Source organism: Chamaea fasciata, unplaced genomic scaffold, assembly GCF_029207755.1.
Source record: "Chamaea fasciata isolate MVZ Bird 193981 ecotype frontalis unplaced genomic scaffold, bChaFas1.0.hap1 SCAF_5, whole genome shotgun sequence".
Classification (NCBI taxonomy): Eukaryota; Metazoa; Chordata; class Aves; order Passeriformes; family Sylviidae; genus Chamaea; species Chamaea fasciata.
The window spans coordinates 52,166,993-52,188,923 of NW_027094090.1; the positions used below are offsets into that span (position 1 = coordinate 52,166,993).

Here is a 21,931-nt window from a genome sequence, read left to right on the forward strand (position 1 = left end):
GTCCCTTTTCTTCCTTTCACAGCAACTACAGCGCCCTGTTAGGAGTGTGGATCTATGGCTTTTTTGTGGTGATCTTACTGATACTGGACCTTTTATATTACTCTTCAATGAACTATGATATTTGCAAATTCTACCTGGCTCGCTGGGGAATCCAGGGAAAGTGGATGACACAGGGACAGAGCCGATGGATTAACCCTGCTCAGGACCCACGACAGACACAGCCTCAGCCAGAGACACAGCCTCAAACTCAGCCCCAGCCTCGAACATCACAGACAGTACACACTTTAAAAGGAGATGCTTTAAGCCCACCCCTGGTGTCTTTTCAGAGTACATCTGCCTGGTAAGTAAGCTGAGACATGCTGGGATGTATGTTTTGCTATTTTGGAGTGTGAACAATCACCTGTATTTGGAAGTGCCTGTGGGTTCAGGCTGAACAGCACCATTTCTAGCACATAATTACTTATATCATGACCTGTCTTATCAAATTACTGCTTAGGAGTAATGTCTTACTCTGGAATTTGTTAAGTCATCTTTTAATCCTTTTCTTGGAGAAACAGGTGCTGCCATCTTTCAGTGCTGAACAGTTTTACTACTGTGTCATGCAAATAAACTACAAATCTGCATCAACTATTATAAAAGAAGTTTTAGTCTGGTCTCAAAGACTAATTGCTATGTGTATCTGTTGCTCTGGTTTTAAAAGACGGTATAAATAGTGATGTTGGAATAGCTTCAATGTGAGATGTCACAAATCCTCCCTATTTGTGGCATGAGACACAGAAACAACGTAAAAACCAGGTTAGTTTTTTATATGCACAGCCAAAAAAGCTTTGCTTGATCTCGTTTGACAGAGTGACACAAGTAGGCTACTGTAAGGTTAAATGCTATGAAACCAAGACAAAACCTCTAAAAAAACCCCTCAGACCAAAAGGGAGACAAGATACATGGGAACAAGCAGAACTTGCAGTATAAATAGAAAAAATTAAACACAGATAGCCATGGGACAAAATTACATTGAATTATTTTGGACTGGTTTTGCAAAGAAAATGAAAGCAAAGGGAGAGAGCTGAGTAAAATATTTCTCTGCAAAAGGTGTCAAGACAGGCAGGGACTTTTTTTTCTTGGCAAGAAAACATTAGGATTTGGAAGGATGCAGAGAGAATACCGAGTCACCAGTGTATTTTAGAAGAGTTCCAGAAGGCTGAGTGCTGAGTTTTGGCAAAACAAAGTGATCTAAGAATGTGCAGGGTGAAGAAGACGACAGCAGTTCCTGGAGCTGTGGAGCACATGAAGCCTCAGCACCGATGTCGGTCTGAAACCATTGGGTATCGCTGTGTTGCAGATGGGATGATATCAGTGATGGTCTATGATTTCATCATTTGCCCCTTAATTTTAAGTGTAAATCTAGAGCAAATAGAGCTGAAGGTTTGTTGCAATAGAGAGAAAAGTGATGGTTAATTCAGTGAAAGAGGAGGTTGCTTGGCACTGGAGCCAGTACTGGATGTATCCAGTGCAGATCAGACTTAAGGACCATTCCAGCAGCACATGTTCAAACAGAAGAGTCTGAGGCTGCTGCTTAAGAGAGAGAGATTTGCTTGTGCTTTGTTCTGAGCACTCTTCTTTTCACTTTCCTTTTTCTTTCCTCTAATTCTTCCAGCTTATTTGCACATTGATTTCCCAGTCTCCAGTTAAAATTGCCATGTTAAGAACTACATTTGTAGTACAGTAATAGTATCCTGGCTTAATACATGGGTGTACCTGTACAAAAACAACTGCATCTGCAAATTTATGTGCTATTGGTCTGCCCTCACATTATGAATTGAAACCATTCAATATTCTTTAAAGGCTTGATTCCTGGTCATCTCTCATGACTGACTCCCATTGTTCTATTTCTTTGCTTTTCCCAAAGCGTTAAGCGGACAACGTATGTTAGGATCAGGTGAGCACATCACATACGCTCCTTGTCCTGTGTTGGCAGGAGATGACCATTGATAAGTCACTCCAGTAACACTCGCTTCTTCCCCAGTAAGCTGTTTGTGCTCCCCTCATCTCCCATAAAATTGTTCCTATTTTTCCCCCCTAGTCCTTTCCTTGCTCGATGGAAGAAATAAGTAGATGCTCCCTTATCAAAACCCTGGTTTTCCCCTGTATTTCAGCTTGTAAAACACTACACGAGCTTCCGTATTTTCCTTCTTGTAACCTGCAACTTTCTGGACTTGGAGCCCATGAACCAAGACCACAGATGATTCAGTCTGAGTTAGATACAGAAAAAATAGCAATAGGCACTGGTGATCACAGGCAAGATGTTTAGCATTCAAAAGAGGATTTTGAGTAAACAGCTCCCTCAGAAAATGACAGATTTGTGTACTACAGCAATTGCTAAAAGAGTGGGGAGTGGGTTGCCTGGCTATTTATTTCTCTGTTAGATAATCTGCAGGTTATATAGATGAAAATATGATAATTTTGCCCTACGGAAATTGAGCTTAGATTCAGAGTCTGATTTTTTGCTGGAGTCTATATTTAATAAATGACCTCAGTAGTGTCTTCTCAAAATGCACCCATACTATCAGTGAAGAAGTGAACACTTACTGGATCTGTAATTTCCATCTCCATTTTTAGAATTACTGAGTCTATTAAAAGACCAGTTTTAAAATTTCTACCTGAATTTCCATTATTCTAGATTATGACACCTGCTTTGGTAACACACCAGGTTTCCAGTCTAAAAAAAAAAATCAACTTTTCAGCTTATGTTGCCATTTTAACGTGTACTAAACTTATCCCAGTTTTTCTGTGTGTAGGGAAAACAAGCATCTTTCTTTAGCACCTCCAAAACACACTCTGTGTGTCTCTGTGTGTGTGTATGTATATATACAGGTGATATCATACCATAAGAACAGTTCATGTGTACAGATGAGCATTTTGAAAATGCAGAATAGACCTTTTAATCCTGACAGGTATGAATATACCCCCAGGCGTAAAAACTTAAATCACATTAAAAACATTTTCCAAACCAGTTTGCAAGTTTTCGTGATGACAGATGTTGTTGAAGTTGTTAACTTCCTGTACTACATTCATCTGAGCGCAGTTAAAAATATGCCCATTCTAGAAGACACTACATGATAATAGGAAAGTGATTCTTGCAACTCCCTTGGGTACTGCAGAGAAATGAGTGTAAGGAACTGTCCCAAGAAGGATGTCAGGATTAACCTGTAGTTTGTGAAGCAGTTTTCAGATTTTCCTGGATTAAGAAAATGATATAACTGTTTCTTCTTTCAGCACTTCTTTCCTTGCCCTAGTTGAAGTGCTATGAATTGGCAATGACTTGGGTATGTCAGAAGGAAAAATCAAGCAAGGAATTGTGTAGAGTGAGTAGAACCATCCCTATGACGTTTTGTCACAGAGGATCACTTTGTTGTTTACTGGAGACAAAGAGAACCATGTATAGCCATAACATTATTACAAGTAAAGAGGTCTGGAATCCATTAGGTAAGCTGCTGGCTGCTCTTGCAGCATTGTGCCAGGATAGGAAGGAAAATCATTAATCTCAGAGGAGCATCCAACCCCATTTGGACTAAAACGTTGCTTCATCCTGTAGCATGTGGATTTTGCAGCCCGACTAATGCTGATTTCTTCTTCAGTATGAAAACCATCTGAGGGCTGCCCGAGGCCTGTGTGGGCTGAAGGCTGCGATGGTGGAGGCCCCTCCTGCAACCCCAGCGCTGTCAGGGCCTGCCGGTGGCCGAGCTCCTCCCGTGCTGGGCCCTGACACACTCCCTGGCCTGAGGGAGGACCTGCACTCTGGCGAGCTGGGCGAGCTTTCACAGCTGGAGATGGAACCACAGCAAGCAGAATATTCCTGCTGCTCAGCAAAGCTGAAAGCCAGGGAGGCGATAAAATGAAATATTGCCGGTCGGGGAATCAAAATCCTGACTTGCTGAAACAACTTGTTCTCACAGCTGTGGGGATTTTGTTAATTATTAATAGCAATTTAAATGGTCAGATTAAAGAGGAAGATCACACTAGGAGGTGTGGGCCAGGGCAGCCTGGCAGAGTTTCTCCAGGTCCTCCATGGCTGTGTTGTGTTCTGGGTGTGAGAGGGACACCTGATCCCTCAGCCTTGCTCTGCTGATGTTAAACTCCTGCTCACCTCCATCAAGGATGCAAATCACAGGGAATACTGTCTTGAAATCCAACATTTGCTTCTGTGTTCCCTGCCTTTCTGCACAACAGCAGGCAGAGACACTATGATCGTACACGTGCTCTGTGACTCTCGGTTTCAGAAACCTGCTGCTCCTCTAGAATCAGGAAAGGGTAGCAGCCCTGCAGGGTTAGCCCGTGTTATTTCCTTTACACAGCTGGAATGGATTAAGCAAAGGCAAGTCTATTTTACTTTCCATTATTAAAGGCTGGAATCTACTTTTGCTGTGGATTCCTCTGGGGCACTTTGTCTTTTGGACAACAAATAGAATAGTTTCTAGCCTGCTGCTATTCACCTGCTACTTGACACCTCTTCAGACGACTACCAAAGCACCAGAGAGAATAAAGCCTATTAAAATACTGGCAGAGTTTAGGAGCCAGCAGGTAACTGAGCATGTCCACAGTAACTGTACAAAAACCACATAAATATTTTGCTGGTGGCTAGAAAGACCATGTGAAAGAATTTGTTTTGATACCAAATTTTGAAACAGGATGTGGACTATCACTGCAGTGTTTCCTTCAGTGACTTGTGAGAGCTGCAATCTTAATCTGTGTCATGGCACATTGGTGCTGCAGTGGGTGGGTCACTGTGCACGCAGTCCACCAAAATCATGAGCCATTGTGGTGACAGGAGTTTGTGGACAGGCTGCTCTCGATACAAACTATTTAGTGTAGACAAGGGAAAAAGAGCTGCTTCCTTCCATTTTAAGTAAATAAGATCTCAGCTTTACATTTGCAGAATTATTTCACTGAATGGGAATAGGATGATGCTGTTTTAAAGATGCAGAATTTTGCTTCATAGGGCCAAGCACAGTTTTTATTTAGAGCCCCTACCTAGACTTTCTTGTTAGGCTAAATACGGCAAGTCAGAGCACCAGTAGTTTGGGGTTTTTAAAAAGACGAAAAGAAATAAAACTGAATACTTATATTGTGCTTTTTTGAAAGAACTGTCTGGGAACTGACATCACCTGAAAAAATCTGTTTGGTTACAAAGATTAGGTGTGTGAGGCTGCAATCTACCATTATCTGTGGGCCTCCAATGCCTTTGGAATATATTGGGTTAGAATAACAGATACTGCTGAATGTATTTTCTTCTAAATATTCTTACCTTGCTTGCTGGGAACTGCATATCTGTAAAAACAGAAATTAGCTCTACCTCAGCCCAAACCAGCACATCAGGACAGGAAAGCAACAGCACAAACACACAGCAGGCTTGGAATGAAACACCTCAAAATCTGCAGTGCTCTGAGTCTCGCTTGCCTCGATACAACATGCAAAAAATTGGGAGATTTTGGTTCCATCATTTGCATTTAAATAATTCAAGTTACTGACTGCCTGCTTCCTGTCTTCCTTGTGTTTAGAAATTCACTCTTAGCATGTGAAGTTAAGCCAATATGCAAGGTTTTCGTCCAGTTCAATCTAAATCTTTGTGTACATTGCTATGCACAAACTGCGTCTTTTGTTAATACACAGGTAGTACACATTGTTAATTTCATGCGGTGTTCTCCTTTTCCTCTGGCTCATCAATTATAGACCCCATATTGATTTCTCTGCATTCTTAACTTCAGATTCGTGGCCTGTGGGCTGATCGATATTCCCTATTTCAGCTGTTTCTCAGCCTTTTCATTGAGTTGGGACTTGCATTCATCAGCTTCAAGAAAATCTTTCTTTTAAAGGGACTATACAGTTGAAGCAGTTTAAGTTAAATATGATAATGAGTTGTGAGAAAATAGTAATTAGGCCAAAAGTGAGTGGTTAAAAGGTTATCTAAGTACTATTGCTGAACGAACTCTTCGTGCTGAGAAATGAAATCTAGTAAAATTACTGGAAATCAGATCTGAACATCTTCCATATTTAAATTTTCTCATCTCTTCAGGATAGAATTTTTTGCAGTGAGATCATTATCTCATCTCCATGATACAGATATGGAATGACACTACTGAAGTAGCAGATAGCAGCATAAAATTTATGTGAAATCAGAACACTCCAATTAAGCCCACAATTTCACTGCATAGTGTCACAACACTGTAGCATCACACAGGAAGGAGTTTGACATCCCAAACTGTATCAGCCAATTCCATCTCCTCTGTCACAATAGAGGGCAGTAAACTTTAAAAGACTTCATAAATATTTTGGTAATTACAGAAGTCCTACCCCTGGCATCCTCTTAGGTGCGAGATGCTCTATAGTAACTGAGTAACGGTTTACACATTTTAAATATGCACAGAAAAATAAAATAACATCCTCACTTGGGTTCTGAAGTACAACAGAGAAACTTTAGCATCAGCCAAAGATATTTCCAGGGGTAGAAAGAATAAAAGGGGAGGTGTTGAGGAGCTGGAGGTGATGTTCTAAACAGACAATCCTGACTTCCTGCAAAGTGGCGACAGGATTTCTAAGTAGGAGATTTACTGTGATTCGTTGTTCTGAACTGAAAGAAGGCACTTTTCAAAAATAAAAATGAAAAAATATATAGACAGGATATTGCCCATTTCAGTAGTTTATGCCCCAGAGAACTACTTAAAATACCTGCAGAGCAACTGTGTCTGTGCACTTGGTGCTTTTAACAGAACTGGGAAGGAAGAAGAGGAAAAAACAAGATAAGAGTCTCTGAAGTAAGATGCCATTGCTTTCACCTTGGAAAATGAACTCCCAATGTATATTTTGGATGTTGAAAAACAAGTAACTCCCCAAAGTCGAGGAGGAACGAGCAGGTAATAGATCTCAAGATGCTGTGCTGACCTATTTCTTATTTTCAGTTATTATTAAACAAAAAGCCATATGTCATAAATAATGCTTCTATGGGGTAGCAGAAGATCTTTTAAGTAAGCTAAAATTTCTCTGTGAAATGATGGCATATTATGGGATACCATACATTAATGAAATAATCAGAAACTTACATGATAATGCTGAAGGCAGGACCGTAAATGGTACCAATCTCAATTATTTTCAGTGAGAGCTGAGGTCAGGAATCTACCACATCATTACTTTTATTGTCAGTGTCCCCTAATGAGATCATGATGAAAACAACCACAGTAGTCATTTCATCAGAAAAGTGCTAAAACATGTCTGTATGACCTTGGTTTTATAATGATGTTTCACCGAACAGTTAAAGAAAAGAACTTAAAAGAACCAGAAATTAGACACAGATTTTCATTATTAGCAAGATACCAGATATGTCTTGGCTGTTTAAGTCTCAAAAGCAAAATAGATCAAGAAGCATTGAAATCTGTGTCATTATACTCTTCATTGAGACATGAGAAAATGCTGATGTCAATCAGCAAACAATTTTCAGGAACTTGAAAGGTTTTGGGGAAGTTACATGATCAACGCTGTCAGAAATAAATATGCACAGACACTTACAATTCACTGCAGAAAAAAGCTATACCTCTGAAAAGAGTTTAAAATCCACACAGAAAGTTTCTCGGAAATTTGCAATGCTGAGGAGATAAAACTGGCTTAAGACATGAAATGGCAGGAATATGACATGCCACTGGAACACAATTAGAAACACTGCTAACTTTAGTCCCACATCAGGTGACAACATGATCCCAAAATGGAACAAGTGAGGCACATTGCTTCAAGCAACTTGGAAATGAGTTTAATCAACACAACACGATGTAGCCGCACAGAGCAACAGCAGAGGAATAATTGATTGGAACTTGGCACCCATCACAATATACAGGAAGGTAAAAAAGACTTCTAAAAAGTGATTATGAGTGGAAATAAGCTACCTCACTTCACTTCCCAACAGGGTTATCTGTTTCCTGGTGTTTCTATGTAGTGGGATCCTTTACTTAGCTTCCACGGAATCTCACAGGTGGAATGACTGGGGAGACAGAACCTTTGACAGTAAATGTTAAAGGCAGTGATGGGAAGGTGTTTGCACAGCAGTTCGTGGCAGAAAAATGACTGTGGGGCTGAAATCTGGAAAGGGAACAAGCTCCACCCACAATTTTCCTCCCTGAAGAACTGGTGCTCTGGTGCATCAGGGAGGAGTTCATGCACAAAGGAGTCGTCCTAGTTAGGGAAATTGTGTCTGTTAACGAGCTGATCATATCCCTGAGCTGAGTTCTGCTGAGCACACAGAACACAGGCTGCCTCCTGTCTGCTGGAAATCGCAGCTGTCACGTGGGGAAGGAACTGCAGTGAGCTTCATCTGAGGAATTACAGAAAATTAATTAAGCAGTCATTAACTATGTTCTGTGTTGATTAGTGATACAAATTTTAGTCACTCACGCAGAGGATGGAGGCAAACTAATTTTCTGTTGCATTCACAGTCTTAGGGAAGTGGTGAGTCAGAGGGAGCTGCAGAATCCAGCACCTGTTACCTGCTCGTCGTCAGCACAGCTTCACCAAAAACATTCTGAAGAAATTGTGAGTGGAAGGCAGCCAGAGATCAGCCTTTCACTCACCAAAAACCTCCCAAACTTCTTTCATGCTGCTGAAGTTAACAGCAGCCAGAAGAACACCTGCCTAATTTGCATTTTAAGGCATTTTAAAGAAAATTATATGATGGACTGAGAGTTGAATCCATATTTTTTTTTTAATATTCACTGAAGCCTCTCAGAGCATAACAAAAATAGGCATCCCAATTAAAAAGAGCCCCAGTGTTTGCATAAACAAAAAAGAAGACAAAAATTGGGATTTTTTTTTTTTGTAGGGGTGTTAAAAATATTACCCTAATTGAGATGCTATTGAAAAATAAAAAGAAGTTTGGTTCAGCCTCAGGTTAATTCTTCCTGTCTTTTCCTTGGCAATACACAAAACAAAAATAGAAACACCTGAAGCAGTCCAACAATCACACTTGGATGCAAGGGGCAGGTTTTGAAGGAGTTGGACAAGTGAGGTAATAGGAAAAAAAGTCTTGTTAAGCATTAGGATGGTGAGGAATAATCCCCATCTTCCCATTCTGAATCGTAATCATCCAATGTTCATTACACTAATAAATTTCACCTGTGAGGGCAACAGCTGCCTCAGTTAAATTTTTCCCTTTATTCTAGTTAAATAAGTGCAGACATGGTCTGGAATTTTTAAAAAACTTAGTAAAGATGAACTAGGGGATTGTCTGGCTTTGTCTTTCTCTGAGGCTGCTGACTGTAGCTGGAATTAGTGCTGCTGTTCTTGTAGGAGTCTGTGAGTCTTTAGTAGGTTGTGGTGTGTTTATCTGCACAGTGCTTGGGTGAGCCAGTCAGCTCCTAGTGCTCCCATCTGACAGAGGAAGTAGAAAACTTGTCTGGGTACTGAGGGCCACACTGAAAATATTTGGCAATGCTGCCATTGTTCTAATTTGTGTAAAATTTTGGTTTGAGTAGCAGTACAGCTCCCTCTCCAGTGCTCTGTTGCAGGCACTGCTGATAGACAATATCCTAGAACTGTTTGAAATACCCAGTGGTACAACAGGTAACTCCCCACTATCACTTTCCCGCATAACGTGATGGCTAAAGACACAAACAGAATACTGGAGTACACAGAGAAGAAATGCCGATTAGAAGTGGGGAACTGTTGTCTCATGAGTAGTGTGAGATTGCCAGAGGGAAACGCCACCTTCCCCAGGGCCTGCAGCAGGAAAAATCCCAGTGACAGATGGGAAGCATTCGGGAAGAGCTGCAGAGTTTATCTGATTTCTGGAAAGTTTGTCAGACTAAAGAGTTTAAGAAGCTCAAGGCTAAGAGAACATTAAAAGGCAATTTGAGCTCAGTCTGTAAATTCTTCATGGCAAGATTTCAGATAGTAGAGGACTGTACAAAGACAGAAAAATATTCAGTACCTGGATGATCAGATTATACAAATCTTTACTGGTGATAAAGAGCAAGATTAAACTCAGTCAATTTAGCCATCTAAAAGGCCTGTATCTACTAGTTATCCTCACTAACACATTGAAAGAGGCATTTCCAGAAGGTTATTCTTTCCACCTATCTTAAGATGGATAAAACTGCTTGGAAGCCTGACTTGATTAATTTTTTTGGCATTATGCTGGAAGATGATTTTCTAGAAGTCATTTATCCAGCTGAAATTTGCCAGTGGGACTCATCTCCTCCAAAATGTGCATTTCTTTTTAAGGTGGCAGTTGATCAAGGAAATGTCTTGAGATGCAGCAGAACACCCATTACTTGTGATTTTAAAACTGGCAAGGGAGCTTGTGAAACGTAAGCAACAGTGGGAAGGATGGGAGGTTAGACCTGCCCTGAGGACCCTAAGAGAACAGCTCTTCAAAAATCTGATTTATCTGGGGAACAGGTGAGGCTGCAGTCCCAGAAGATTCACACCAACATCAGTTTTCTTAGAATTATTAGGCTGGGGAAGACCCTTAAGGTCACTGAGTGCAACCATTCCACCAGTACTGTCAACCCATGTCTCCAAGTGCCACATCCACACAGCTTTGAAATCCCTCCAGGCATGAGGATTTTACCACTGCCCTGGGTAGCCTCTGCCAGTGCTTGACAACTCTTTCAGAGAAGAAATTTCTTCTAACATCTAACCTAAACTTCCCCTGGTGCCGCTTGAGGCTGTTTCCTCTTACCCTATCAGTTGTTATCTGGGAGAAGAAACAGACCCCCACCTGTTATCAGCCTTCTTCTAGATAGTGGTAAAGAGCACAAGGTCCCCCATGAGCCTTTTTTATGCCAGGCTGGGCCTTCCCAGCCCCCTCAGCCCCTCCTGCTCCTCCAGCCCTTTAATGTCTATCTTGTGAGGGGCCAGAACTGGACACAGGATCTGAGGTGTGGCCCCAGCAGTGTCCAGCACAGGGGACAGTCACTGCCCTGGCCCTGCTGCCACACCATGGCTGGCACAGCCCAGGTGCCTTTGGGCTCTTGCCCACCTGGGCTCCTGTCCAGCCACTGTCCCCAGCACCCCCAGGGCCTTTTCCAGCTTTCCAGCCCCTCTGCCCCAGCCTGGAGCTGCAGAGGGTTGGTGTGACCCAAGCATAACATTTTCCCAGCACGACAAGCGCATCATGCTCACTGAGCAGTCAGAAAACACAAACCAACAGCTGCACATCAAAACTCACACAATGCTTTTCTCCACTTGTATCACCCTCTGCCATTCAGGACTGCTGGGGACAAACATGTGGCCTTCTTCCTTCCCCACCTCTTCCAATAAATGCCTGATTATGCAGCTGCTGCATAATAGCTGCTGATGCCAGCGGGACTGCGAAGTGATTGCATAATCACTCCAGAGAATGGGAATCTCTGGGCAAAGCCTCATCCTGGCACCACCTGCCCGGTCCTCATTTCTCAGGTTCTGTGAGCTCAGAGAGCCAGTGGTGATAGCAGCACTGAAGAGGTGAAAATTATTTTTATATGTAACAGGCTTCCAACTTTTTGTGTGGAAATGCTATGAGATTATAGTGGACACGAGAGCATCCAGCAATGGGGTCATGGGGTCTGTTACAGTGTGTGCATGTAAAAGCTGTTGTGGAATTAATCATCCTGAGTTCTTACAGCCTTTCTGCTTTTCCTCTAACATTAAGGTGCACACATGATAGATGCAGTTATTACTGGGCAGCTCTTTAGGAGCTTAAACTTCTGTCAATAAAAAATGAGCATACAATAGATACACAATATGAAATGTGCACACAGATGCAAAAAAAAAAAGGGGGGGGGGCAAATAATGAGAAGTAACATAGAACAAAACAAGAATAACCCACCAGCTGGCAGTCATAATGGTACACAACAAAAAAACTTTCTCTGCTTTTTAAATTGTCATTCAAACCATGCCATACCAAGTGGAATTCCTCAGTCCTGTGGCACCAACCAAGCACTGTTTTTCTTTCTCTGTGACTCAAGAAATACTTCTCTGCAGGGATCATACACTGTCACTGAGCCATGCACAAAGTTCCTATTGCAGCCAGAGGACATTTGATGCCCCAAAACACCCATATCTAGATGCAGCTGTGATACAATTTAAAAATAATAAACCAGTCACAGTTCCAGCACTGGCGTCAAAACATGTTTCTGCGTAAAACCAGCCACACAGCTCAGATAACCACAGAAAAGAAATTGTTTTCTTGCCTTTTGCACTCTGCTAAAATTGCCCACAGTCCTTGGCCTCTTCTCTTTCCACGTCACAGCTCACCTCAATTTCTCCTATCACTTTTTTACGTGGGAAAGGCAGGGAGGAAAGAGGGAAGAAGCATTTCTGTATAAAATTGCCTTTCTAACATCACTTCCAGTATGTAGTGCTGTAACCAATGGTGGTGTTGTGGGTGTTGCCCTTCTGCTCCTAACTGCAAAGAACCAAAGTTAAAAATTATTTATTGCTTGGATGATTATGTGCAAGGAAGTATACACTGGATCTACAAGAGGAAGCCAAACAGGAACCAGATTAAATTTCAAAGGCTTTACTCTATTGATTATAGCTGTTGATACTTTTGTTAATGTTAAAAAGCAGTTCTGTGTTGTTTTTTGAAGTATCTTCAGAAACTTATTTTAAAAGAAGTAGTTTAAATTTTCCGGCTGCTAGAAAAGCCCCACAAATTCAGTTGTGAAAAGAAAAACATACACAGAAAGAACAGTTGCAGGAAACATAACTGGTGTCATCCTACAATGAAAGCTCTCAACACTGTAATTACTACTTATTTTCTCTTGAGCTCTGACTCAGAAGACTAGCCCTCTTAATACTGAAAAGTGAGAGCAGAAAATAAAGCTCTTGGTAAAAGGAGTAACTATTTCAAAAAATACTTTTTCTCACATGTCATTAATATGCATTTTATTTCCAGAAATGACATAATCTCCTGTACTGTGTGGCAGTAAATAAAAAAGCTAATTTAGCTTGGAGTAAATATGCAACTCTGAGCTAAACCACAGGTTTGGTGCTCAAAACTCAAGTGCTGAAACTGATTCCTCCCTCCTAAATAGATGGTTGTGCAGCTGGAGCAATTTGAGCCTCTGGCAAGGCAGAGGGAAGCAGCACATGCATCTTGTCTCAGAAGATTGTTCATGCTCAGGAGAGAGAAATGGAAATGGAAGAAAGAAGGGAGGGGTAACTTCCTGAGTCAAATGAAGTGCAGAGGCTGAGGAGCAGTTCCAGCACTGAGAAGGGCTCCCTGGTTGTTGGAGGCCAGCAAAGGAATTGGGCACCTTCCTCCTCCTTTTCCTCCACTGTTGTGCCCCCGTGTCCCTGCAGCACCCACCCTCCTACCAGGGGAACAAGAGACTGGAGTATTTCTTAGTGATCCAGCTGGGATCCAGTTCAAGCAATATACTCATTTGATCTGCCTTGTAAACCAACATTGCCACCTCCTTTCAAACAGAGTCTGGGAGAAACTCTTGTCCTGCTTCTAATATAAGTCCCCCGAAATCTCAGTGGCTTCCAGTTTTCTTGACTTCTGTAGGCCTCTAAAGAAGTCAAAGTCAGTACTTCAAAGCTCTGCAAATGACACCAGAACATTCCAATCTAATGTTTGGCTGACCCCTTTTCCCTTGCAGTGTGTTTCAGCAGTTCAATTTTCACAAAAGTGGTTGGGTTTTAGCCTCTGTCAGACATCAGGACATGCTAGGCAGCAATTTTAATAGATTGAATTTTGCTGGTGCCAAGATTTCAGGGCAAAAAGAGCAGGATACTCCCCTGATGTAGGTTGGCCTGGGCTGTTGTTTAGCTCAGTAGGTTATTCTTGAATTTTACACAGAAACAAAGCTACACCTGTATCAAAAATGTCAGAGATTATATACAGGAACTGTGGGCCAGATGTATACATACATAAATAAACACATGCATTCCTTACATCTGGCTATATTTCTTCTCTACTCACTAACTTCTCTGTTCAATTAATGCCAAGGTACAAACCACATTGTCCTGTATAACTGAGCTGCATTTACCCTCAGCTGTAACTTGCAAAGACCTGTTACAACACCTGGAGTTGACTACCCCCATAAGTTAGGATTCTCTGAGCTATACTGAGTATAGCTTGCATAGCCAGCCTTTTAAATTATGTCCTTCATTTATAAGTAAATTCATTGAAAAAATTAAATACCTGCTCTTCTTTCTGAATCAAGCAATACTGTTCAACCAAAATTTTGGCGTTTGTAGTTTTTAAAATATCTCTGTCAGTATTTGCAGTGCATTAGGAGACTGTGTAAGCAGGGAAGGGCAGCGTCCTAATAAGCTACATCATAAATCATATGCCAAGTTTTACTACTTTTTTTTTTTTAAACCTCACTTTCCATTTCTAGAGGATCTATTCAAGTCAAATTGTCACTCAGCACAAAAGGAGACCTTTTTCTCCTATCATGTACCTGAATTTTAACACAGAAGGGCGTGCTCTTGTAAAGCCTCCTGTACTTTCCACTGTGCTCTCCTGGATCTAAGATGAATGGTTTGGCACTGCTGTGTAAGAGCTCAGCACACATAGAGAATATTGGAGTATCTGAGATATGTCAGAGCCACTCCCTAGGAACAGATTTTGAAAGCTGGTGACACCAGCTTTTGGGAAATTGGGATGAGCTGAAACCAGAGATAGCTCAGTCCTTACCACTGATGCAGAAATAGTTCAAGTCACAGATTTTTTTTTAAGAGTTTTGTTCTTGATACAGCAGTATCAAGAACAAATTGAGGATCAAGCCCTGCTCCAGAGAGCACCCATCTCTTACTCCACCCACAGGAACCTGCAACATCTCTTGGCATGTCATGAGCCTCAGGGACTCACCTTTCCTGCCACTGAGTTTGTGAGATGGGGGGGAAAAAAGATCTAGAACTGCAGAAGCAGATGTAGGATAAGAATCCGCTTCTCTTTCCAGAGGTAGCTGTGTTTGAGGAGATACCTACAGGCCTTGGGTTTTCCATCAGAATCTTTTAGGATGTTACAGGTCTGTTATACATGTTCATTAAATCTGGTCATGAATAAACATGAGGGAAACCAGAACAAGGAGATTACAGAAATCCTTCCACTTCGTGGTACTGGACTGTAAACCAGGGTTGCATATATTCACATAGGAAATTGCATATTTGCAGGTGGTAGTGTGAGAGTGAAGATGATATTAAGAGAAATCTGTACTAGTGCTGCACATTTTTGTAATTCAGTTTTTGGGGCCAGTGGGGCTTCTCATTTCCTAAGTGAGGCTTGGGACCTCTGAGGTTTCTGCACTACCAGTTTCTTTTGGAGCCTGTCTAAGAAGAATAAAGTAGCTCTGCAGAAGTAAAATAGTTCTGCAGAGTTGCTTTCTGTTGACAATACAGGACCCTGAGGTGACTCTCTGGAAATTAACCCATCCTACCATTCTGAAGTCTGCAGTTAGGTGGGATGAAACCCACTTGGAGTACCTATGGCATTAAATTACACTACACACGGCAATAAATCTCCTTTCCAAAGCAACACACTTGGACCTTAAAGAAGCAGACAAAAAAATACTCTCTTGCCTCTAGCAATAGTTCCTGTGTTTTTAAATATCTTCCTTTATGACAGGAGTGCAATTAAAGCTATTTGGTCACTCCAGTTATATGAAAAAGATGTGAAAATGAGCACAGTCTCAAGTAGAATACTAAGTCTGGAGTTCCTTGCATGATACCCACATTCAGCTTGGCATTATGATGCCTTGGGGTCTTCAAAAAACTTGAAAGCAGCTCAAACTGTTTACATAGCAAAACCAGAGCTGGGGGCATTTTGTGAATCATGCAAAGAAATTTCAGTTCAGGTGTATCAGCTACTTAAGGACTTCCACATGTTAGCAGGAAAATTAAACAATCAACAGGATGAATTTCAGCCTCAGGTGACACATCTGATTCAGGCAGCCTGGTAGTGACACAAGGGTTTCATAAGTATCTGCAAAATTAATAAGTCCAGCTAATTTTCAGTTTTACTTGTAATTGGCCATCTGCCCTTTTAAGACACCTTTGAAGGCCTGGGGTGTTTTGAGTATTTCTCTGAAATAACCTTAAGAGGAAGAAGAAAACATTTCAGATCATGAAAAGTCAGACTGCAGTCTGAGGAAAAACACAGCTTCTCAGTGATCATCTTTCAATTTATGTCCTCAAACCTTCATCTGTTCCTCCATTCAAAACTTGTAAATCAAACTTTGAATGCTTCATATTTCCATTTAAAATAAAAACAAACCTCAGAAATTCTCCTGGATGTTTTTACTTTCCAGACCAGTGTTCAGGAGTATCAACCAATTCAGGAACTACCAAATGAAAAACACTGCTACTAATCGAAAAATGCTTGACTTTCAGGAGCATAGGATTACTTCAGAAACCATTATTTACAGTAAGTTATGTTTATTTATGTTAGCAACCCAATTGGTTTCACATCACTGCTCTTTGCAAGTGAGTATAGTAAAATATGGCCATTAGTAAAAAAATAGAGAAAATTGTATCCTGTGTGGTTTCATTCCTCTCCCACCCAACTCAGCTGATGGGACAAAAGATGTATTTAATTTGCACAATTATAGAAATTCCAGAGACTCTACAGGAAACCAGTTTTCCCTCTTAGCTTTGGTCTGCTGGCCAGGCAGCTGTATGAACAACAAAAGTTAAGCCAGCTGCTATTTTAACGCCCACAGGTCAGGGGAAGGAGCTGGAGGCCAGTCCTTGCCTGCAGCAGCTCTCCAGCCTCCCTCCAAGTGCCAAATCTGCTCCTGCACCCATTTGTAGGACAGGCCTTGGATCCAAGCAGATCCTAAGCCTCACTGCTCAAAACAGCAGCCAGCTCTTTAGTAGTGTGACCATAGTGCTGTACCAAAACCAGTTCCTGACAGATTCAGTTGGTTTCCCAGCTCTCTGGCTTCCAGATCACAGCACTGCCCTAGACACAAGTCCAAACCAGTGAGCCTGCCAGTGTGAAGCCCAAACACATCCTATAGGCAAAGTGTTCCTCTGAAAACCATCTCTAAACTCAATATTAGCCAAAAAAAAAAGAAAGAAAGAAAAAAAAAAGTAGCCATGGCATCATATTTAAAAGTAATTTAAAGAGGCAAACAAAGCCCCTCCACTGGTGTGATAACCCAATCTCATGGGTGAGTGCACACCAGTGGGGGGTACACAGCTATTGTTAATTAGGAGGTCTTACTGTTGGTTTCAGATTTATCTGGCAAATAAGCAGCAGTGGCGTTTAAATCTTTGAAGTTCTTATCTGTCCCTGTGACACGGAGGGCAGCCCTGCATCTCCCCTGACCCACCAACCTTCCTCTGCAGGACAGCAGCCTGACATCTGCCAGCAACTCTCTCTGTCCAAGCCAGCCTGTCTCTTGGGAACACAAGATCTTCCCAAAGTGTCTAAAGTTCCCCCAAAACTGGGAGCAGCTTTCAGAAGTGATAGGGTGCGGTGTGCAGTTCGGGTTATGTCCCCTGAGCCCTTACAGGAGTTGCACAAGCTTCAGCTGGTCTGTAAGAGATTCTTAAGAAAAATGGGTGAGCAATTTAAAAAGCAGACTTACCAGCACTCATACCAAATTATTCAGATGGAAACCTCTTTAAAATTGGGCTGCTTCACAAGTTGGTTTTTTCTGGTAATCCTTTCTAGTAATGCATTGTAAACAGTCAATGCTCCGATGTCTGAGACAGCTGACAGCAATCACCTTTTAACACGATGCCCTTAGGTGATAATTAGCTCCCATTACACAGACAAGCCATTCAACTGGTGGAAGTAAGCACATGCCTGTTTCCCACCTGCATTTCCTAGGCTGAAGGGAGAACAGCCTGACAGGTGACATTCATACCTTGTGTCTCACCTCACTGACACTGTGCTAATGTTAGCTCGTCGCAGCGTGAGCAGATAGGCTACTCTAAGCATAATGCAAGGGAAATCTAAATAATCCAAATGCTTTCCACCCACCTGCAAAGCAACGTTGTTTAGCTCAGGTGAATCAGGCATGTATTGCACACTTATTCCGTTTAAACCTTAACACCATCCTGAGGTATTTGCTTTCAAACATTCTGACATTTCTCTCAATTTTTGCAGAATTGTCAGGTGTAGTAGGAGCAGCACTTGAGTTGGAATTTCAGTCTGTTTTTCAAGTTGAACACTTCCAGTACCTGACTTTTGTTTAAAGTCTTAAGCACCAGATACCTGTTCTTCCCTCAGCCAGCTATTATTTAGAAATATTAGCAGTGGTTATCAGTGATGGTGGTCATTTTACACAGTGGCTGTGACAAAATTGATTTGCCATCACTTAAGGTCCTTCTCTCATCCGAACCTCATGCAGGTGCCAGGATGCATTTCACAGCTAGACCAGATGAGAATTTGTGGTCCATCAAAAGTGAGGTAATTCAGCCAGGAGATGAAAATAGAGGTGATTCCAATGCTCCTTTATGGTAAGATGGCAGCACCCAGGGCCACTGCATAATGCTGGGTTGTTCCTTGTCAATTTAAAAAACCCTGAACATTCAATCTCTTCAGCATCGAGCCAGCCTGAAACAATTTTTTCTTCTTGTTGAAGTTTCCTCTGCATTGGGAAAACCTTAATCATGCAGCTATTTTGATGTTCTTTCCAAAAAAAAAAAAAAAAAAAAAAAAAAAAAAAAAAAAAGGGAAAAGAGGAGCCCCACCTAAAAAGTCTGAGACTTTCCACTTTCTTTCACGCAAACAAGATGGCCAAATTGAGATTGAACCAGTAGCATTCATTCTGGAATTTTGTAACTTACAAGAATTAGTATTGGTAACCCAAGAAACCTTTCAGTATATATTTTGGATATAATGTTACATGCTCTGTATAACAGTCATAGGAGACTACAGATGCCAAACTATGAAAATTATTTCCCTGCTCTTTGGCAGGCTTCACAGGCAGAGGGATTAGATTATATTCTATTTCTTTCTGGTTTGAAATATGTTTAGACAACTGAATGGCTTTTCACTTAGTGCTTGTCCTGCAATTAATTTCTTATGTCCTTCCTTTCAATCTAGTGAGGCCTTTACAAAGTCTGGTGCACTGTGCTTTGTCCTCCCTTGTCCTTCGTTTGCTGGGGGAAGGAGAGCACATTCCTATTTCCTGTAGCAATCAGTGTAGCCACCAAGGGCTTCTTATTGCAGAAAGCTGTTTGTTAGCCTGGCATCCCAGCTCTGCATGTGACTAGAGAGAGCAAAAGCTTTTCTCCCAGTCCCACTGACCAGACTGGAAGGCACTGCAGTAGAACCTCAACAGATGCAGATCACAGGAGGCCTGCTCAGATCAGTGTAGTGCCATTTTATGCCAGAGTGAAACCTGAGCAGTTGCGGACGCCGGTTTCTTTCGTGTGAGCTGTGAGCCACAGCTTGTGTAGGTCCAGGGTGTATCTGAGGCCTGAAGGGACTGTGCTGATCAATGGCACTTTTATGTCAACACCAACTTAACCAGAGGCCTTGTAATGGTGAATGTGGCAACTGTTTACCTCATTTGTTAGAAAAATTGCAGTAATCTGTGGAAAAACTTGCCTCCAGAGGCTCTGAATCATTCCTTCATTACTAATGGATGGCATTTCATTCCAGCAGAACTGAGCCACCAAGCGATTATTGCTGTCAAAGAGGAGGCAGTCTTTCAGTTGGCTGCTGCCTTGACAGGCAATGAAAACCACCGAATCACAGAATGATTTGGGTTGGAAGGAACCTTAGAGCTTATCCAGTTCCACCCCCTGCATGGGCAGAGACACCTTCCACTAGCCCAGGCTGCTCCAAGCCCTGTCCAACCTGGCCTTGGACATTTCCAGGGATGGGGCAGCCACAGCTTCTCTGGGCAACCTGTGCCAGGGCCCCACCACTCTCACAGGGAAGAGCTTCTTCCTAATATCTGGTCTGAAGCTCCCCCCCACATTGATGTGGCTTGACTGAGTGCTGTTCATTGAGCAGCAGTGGCAGCCTGGGGTGCAGTACAGTGACAACAGCCTTTGCCAGGGGAAAGGAGCAACCTGAGCCACCTCCGGAGCACAGGCTTCAGGCATTAAAACCCTGTAGAAGTGACCAAAAGTGACAAACACAGGGTTTCTGTTGCTGAGCACGCTATGTTGGGAGACTGGAATATAACACTCCTGCACGTGGAAATTAGCATTCCCCTTTCTTAGGAAAATGCAGGTATTTTTACGGCATCCTGCTCTTCCAAAATGATCGGAAGCAGTGCCTCTAAACCTTACTGGTCCAGTCCCCAGTTAATAAATCAATCAATCAATCAATCAATCATACACTCCACCTCATTTTTTGTAGGGGAAGAGCACCTTTTAGCCTAGCAACTGTCCTGTCAGGGAGAAGCTATGGATTTTGCCCAGACTCATCCAGCTTGGAAAATGCAGGGTTTCCTACTTGCTGTGAGAGGCTTTCAGAGCTGAGTGTGTTGCTGGCTCTGCTGTCCACATCCTCCCACTCATTCTCCCATTGCTTTAGACAGATGAGAAGAATTGGCGGGAAATCCAGGCTACTCACAGGAGGGATGTTTTAGCTTCGGTGCTGCATACAAATACTCATGAACTTTGCTATCTATGGTCTTTGGGTCCCGGAACTCAAGTAACTCTCACTTCATACCACCTTGATGACACTCTTGATTTTGCATTAACCTGAAGAAGGACCTGGCCAGCAGCAACTTTGGGACACTCGGGTAGAGGAAGAGTAACTGGCTGATAGGTCAGGCACGTTCAAAATTTCACTCTGTCTAGGACACACCAATCCCTGCTCTATCTGCTTCTTCTCTAAACACTTATTTAAAAGCAAAGATAGATAAATAAAAGAAACTGCATCCTGTCAAAGTCTAAAGTGATTTTAATTATGCAGATAGCAGATTAGTAAAGCATTTCACACGAGGGGAAGCGCACGTGGCAATCTACAAAAGAGTGAGAAGAAATAACTGAAGGTGGTGTGAAGGACAGAGGTGCCTGCAAGCCATGAAATGCACTCAAACTTTTCAGTTTCTTTCTCCCCAGGCATTTTTTTTAATTAGTTATAGCTAAGTCTCCTGAGACTCTCTTCTAGATATGAACAACTCATTTTAAACTTCATCTCTGTGCCTCCTTACAAGAGGCAGGTTTGCATGTTGTGTTAATGTGCATTTCTACCAGTATCAAAAAAGGAGAGTGACAGAACAAAAGCAACATAATCTTTTTTTGTATCTCTAACATGAATGAGGCAGTGTGGGCTATTGGATTATTAGAAAGAAATTAGCTGTCAAACCTTGGCAGGTCTCACGTGACTGAGTTTTGGGTGAAGGCTTAAACTCTCAGAGTTGTAAGAAAATTGCATATTTCTGTCTGGAGGTCCTCCCTGGTGGACAGTACTATGAAAAATACCTCAATCTGAATTAAGGTAACGCTGCTGTGCTTAGGTATGGCTCAGGTGGCTGCATAGCCCACCTTGCACTGCCCAGCATCTTGCACTTGTTACCTGCTTGAGCAAACAGATGTATTTCTTCAATTTGGTACTATGATCAGTGATCTTAGTCTGCCTCAAAACATTCCCTAGCTGGACCTTCAGCCCAGTGCCCTGCGCCCTGCCATAGCTGTCTGTGGATGGATCACACAGCCAGTTGCACTGCGCACTGCACAAGACTTAAAGCAGCAAATTGAAAGCAGCTCAAATGTCCAGAAGGCTGCGAGCAGAAAGCTTAGCAGTACTTAAAACACTTCTGTGAGAAAAGCACTTCAATATATTATTTACCTACATATATATGTGGAAATCGAAGCACATTTTCTCATCACAGAAAAGGAATAAGAGTCAGAGTAAGCAGCCAGGACCAGTTTAATATGACCAGGAAGAAACAAGCTTATCCTCCCACCCTGGCGATGCAGAATCAAAAAAGAAAAGGAGAATCCAGCCATCCATAACAGACACGGGGTCATACCAGACCAA

General features: G+C 42.1%; 1 protein-coding gene across 9 annotated transcripts in view; it reads left to right on the forward strand.

The window, feature by feature from the left end:
• SHISAL1 (shisa like 1) overlaps nt 1-21,931 on the forward strand; it is a 72,377-nt gene that overhangs the window by 46,647 nt on the left and 3,799 nt on the right. For 3 of the 9 annotated variants that reach the window (XM_066183663.1, XM_066183661.1, XM_066183662.1), the window contains 2 exons: nt 23-340; nt 3,636-3,680. In XM_066183663.1, the coding sequence (XP_066039760.1) occupies nt 23-340; nt 3,636-3,651 (334 nt within the window). In that variant the 3' untranslated portion in view covers nt 3,652-3,680. Of the gene's footprint in view, nt 1-22; nt 1,462-3,635; nt 3,682-6,764; nt 6,909-7,731; nt 7,884-8,474; nt 8,834-21,931 lie in introns of those variants that run through there. The other 6 variants (XM_066183665.1, XM_066183664.1, XR_010720834.1 and 3 more) reach the window with 5 other exon arrangements.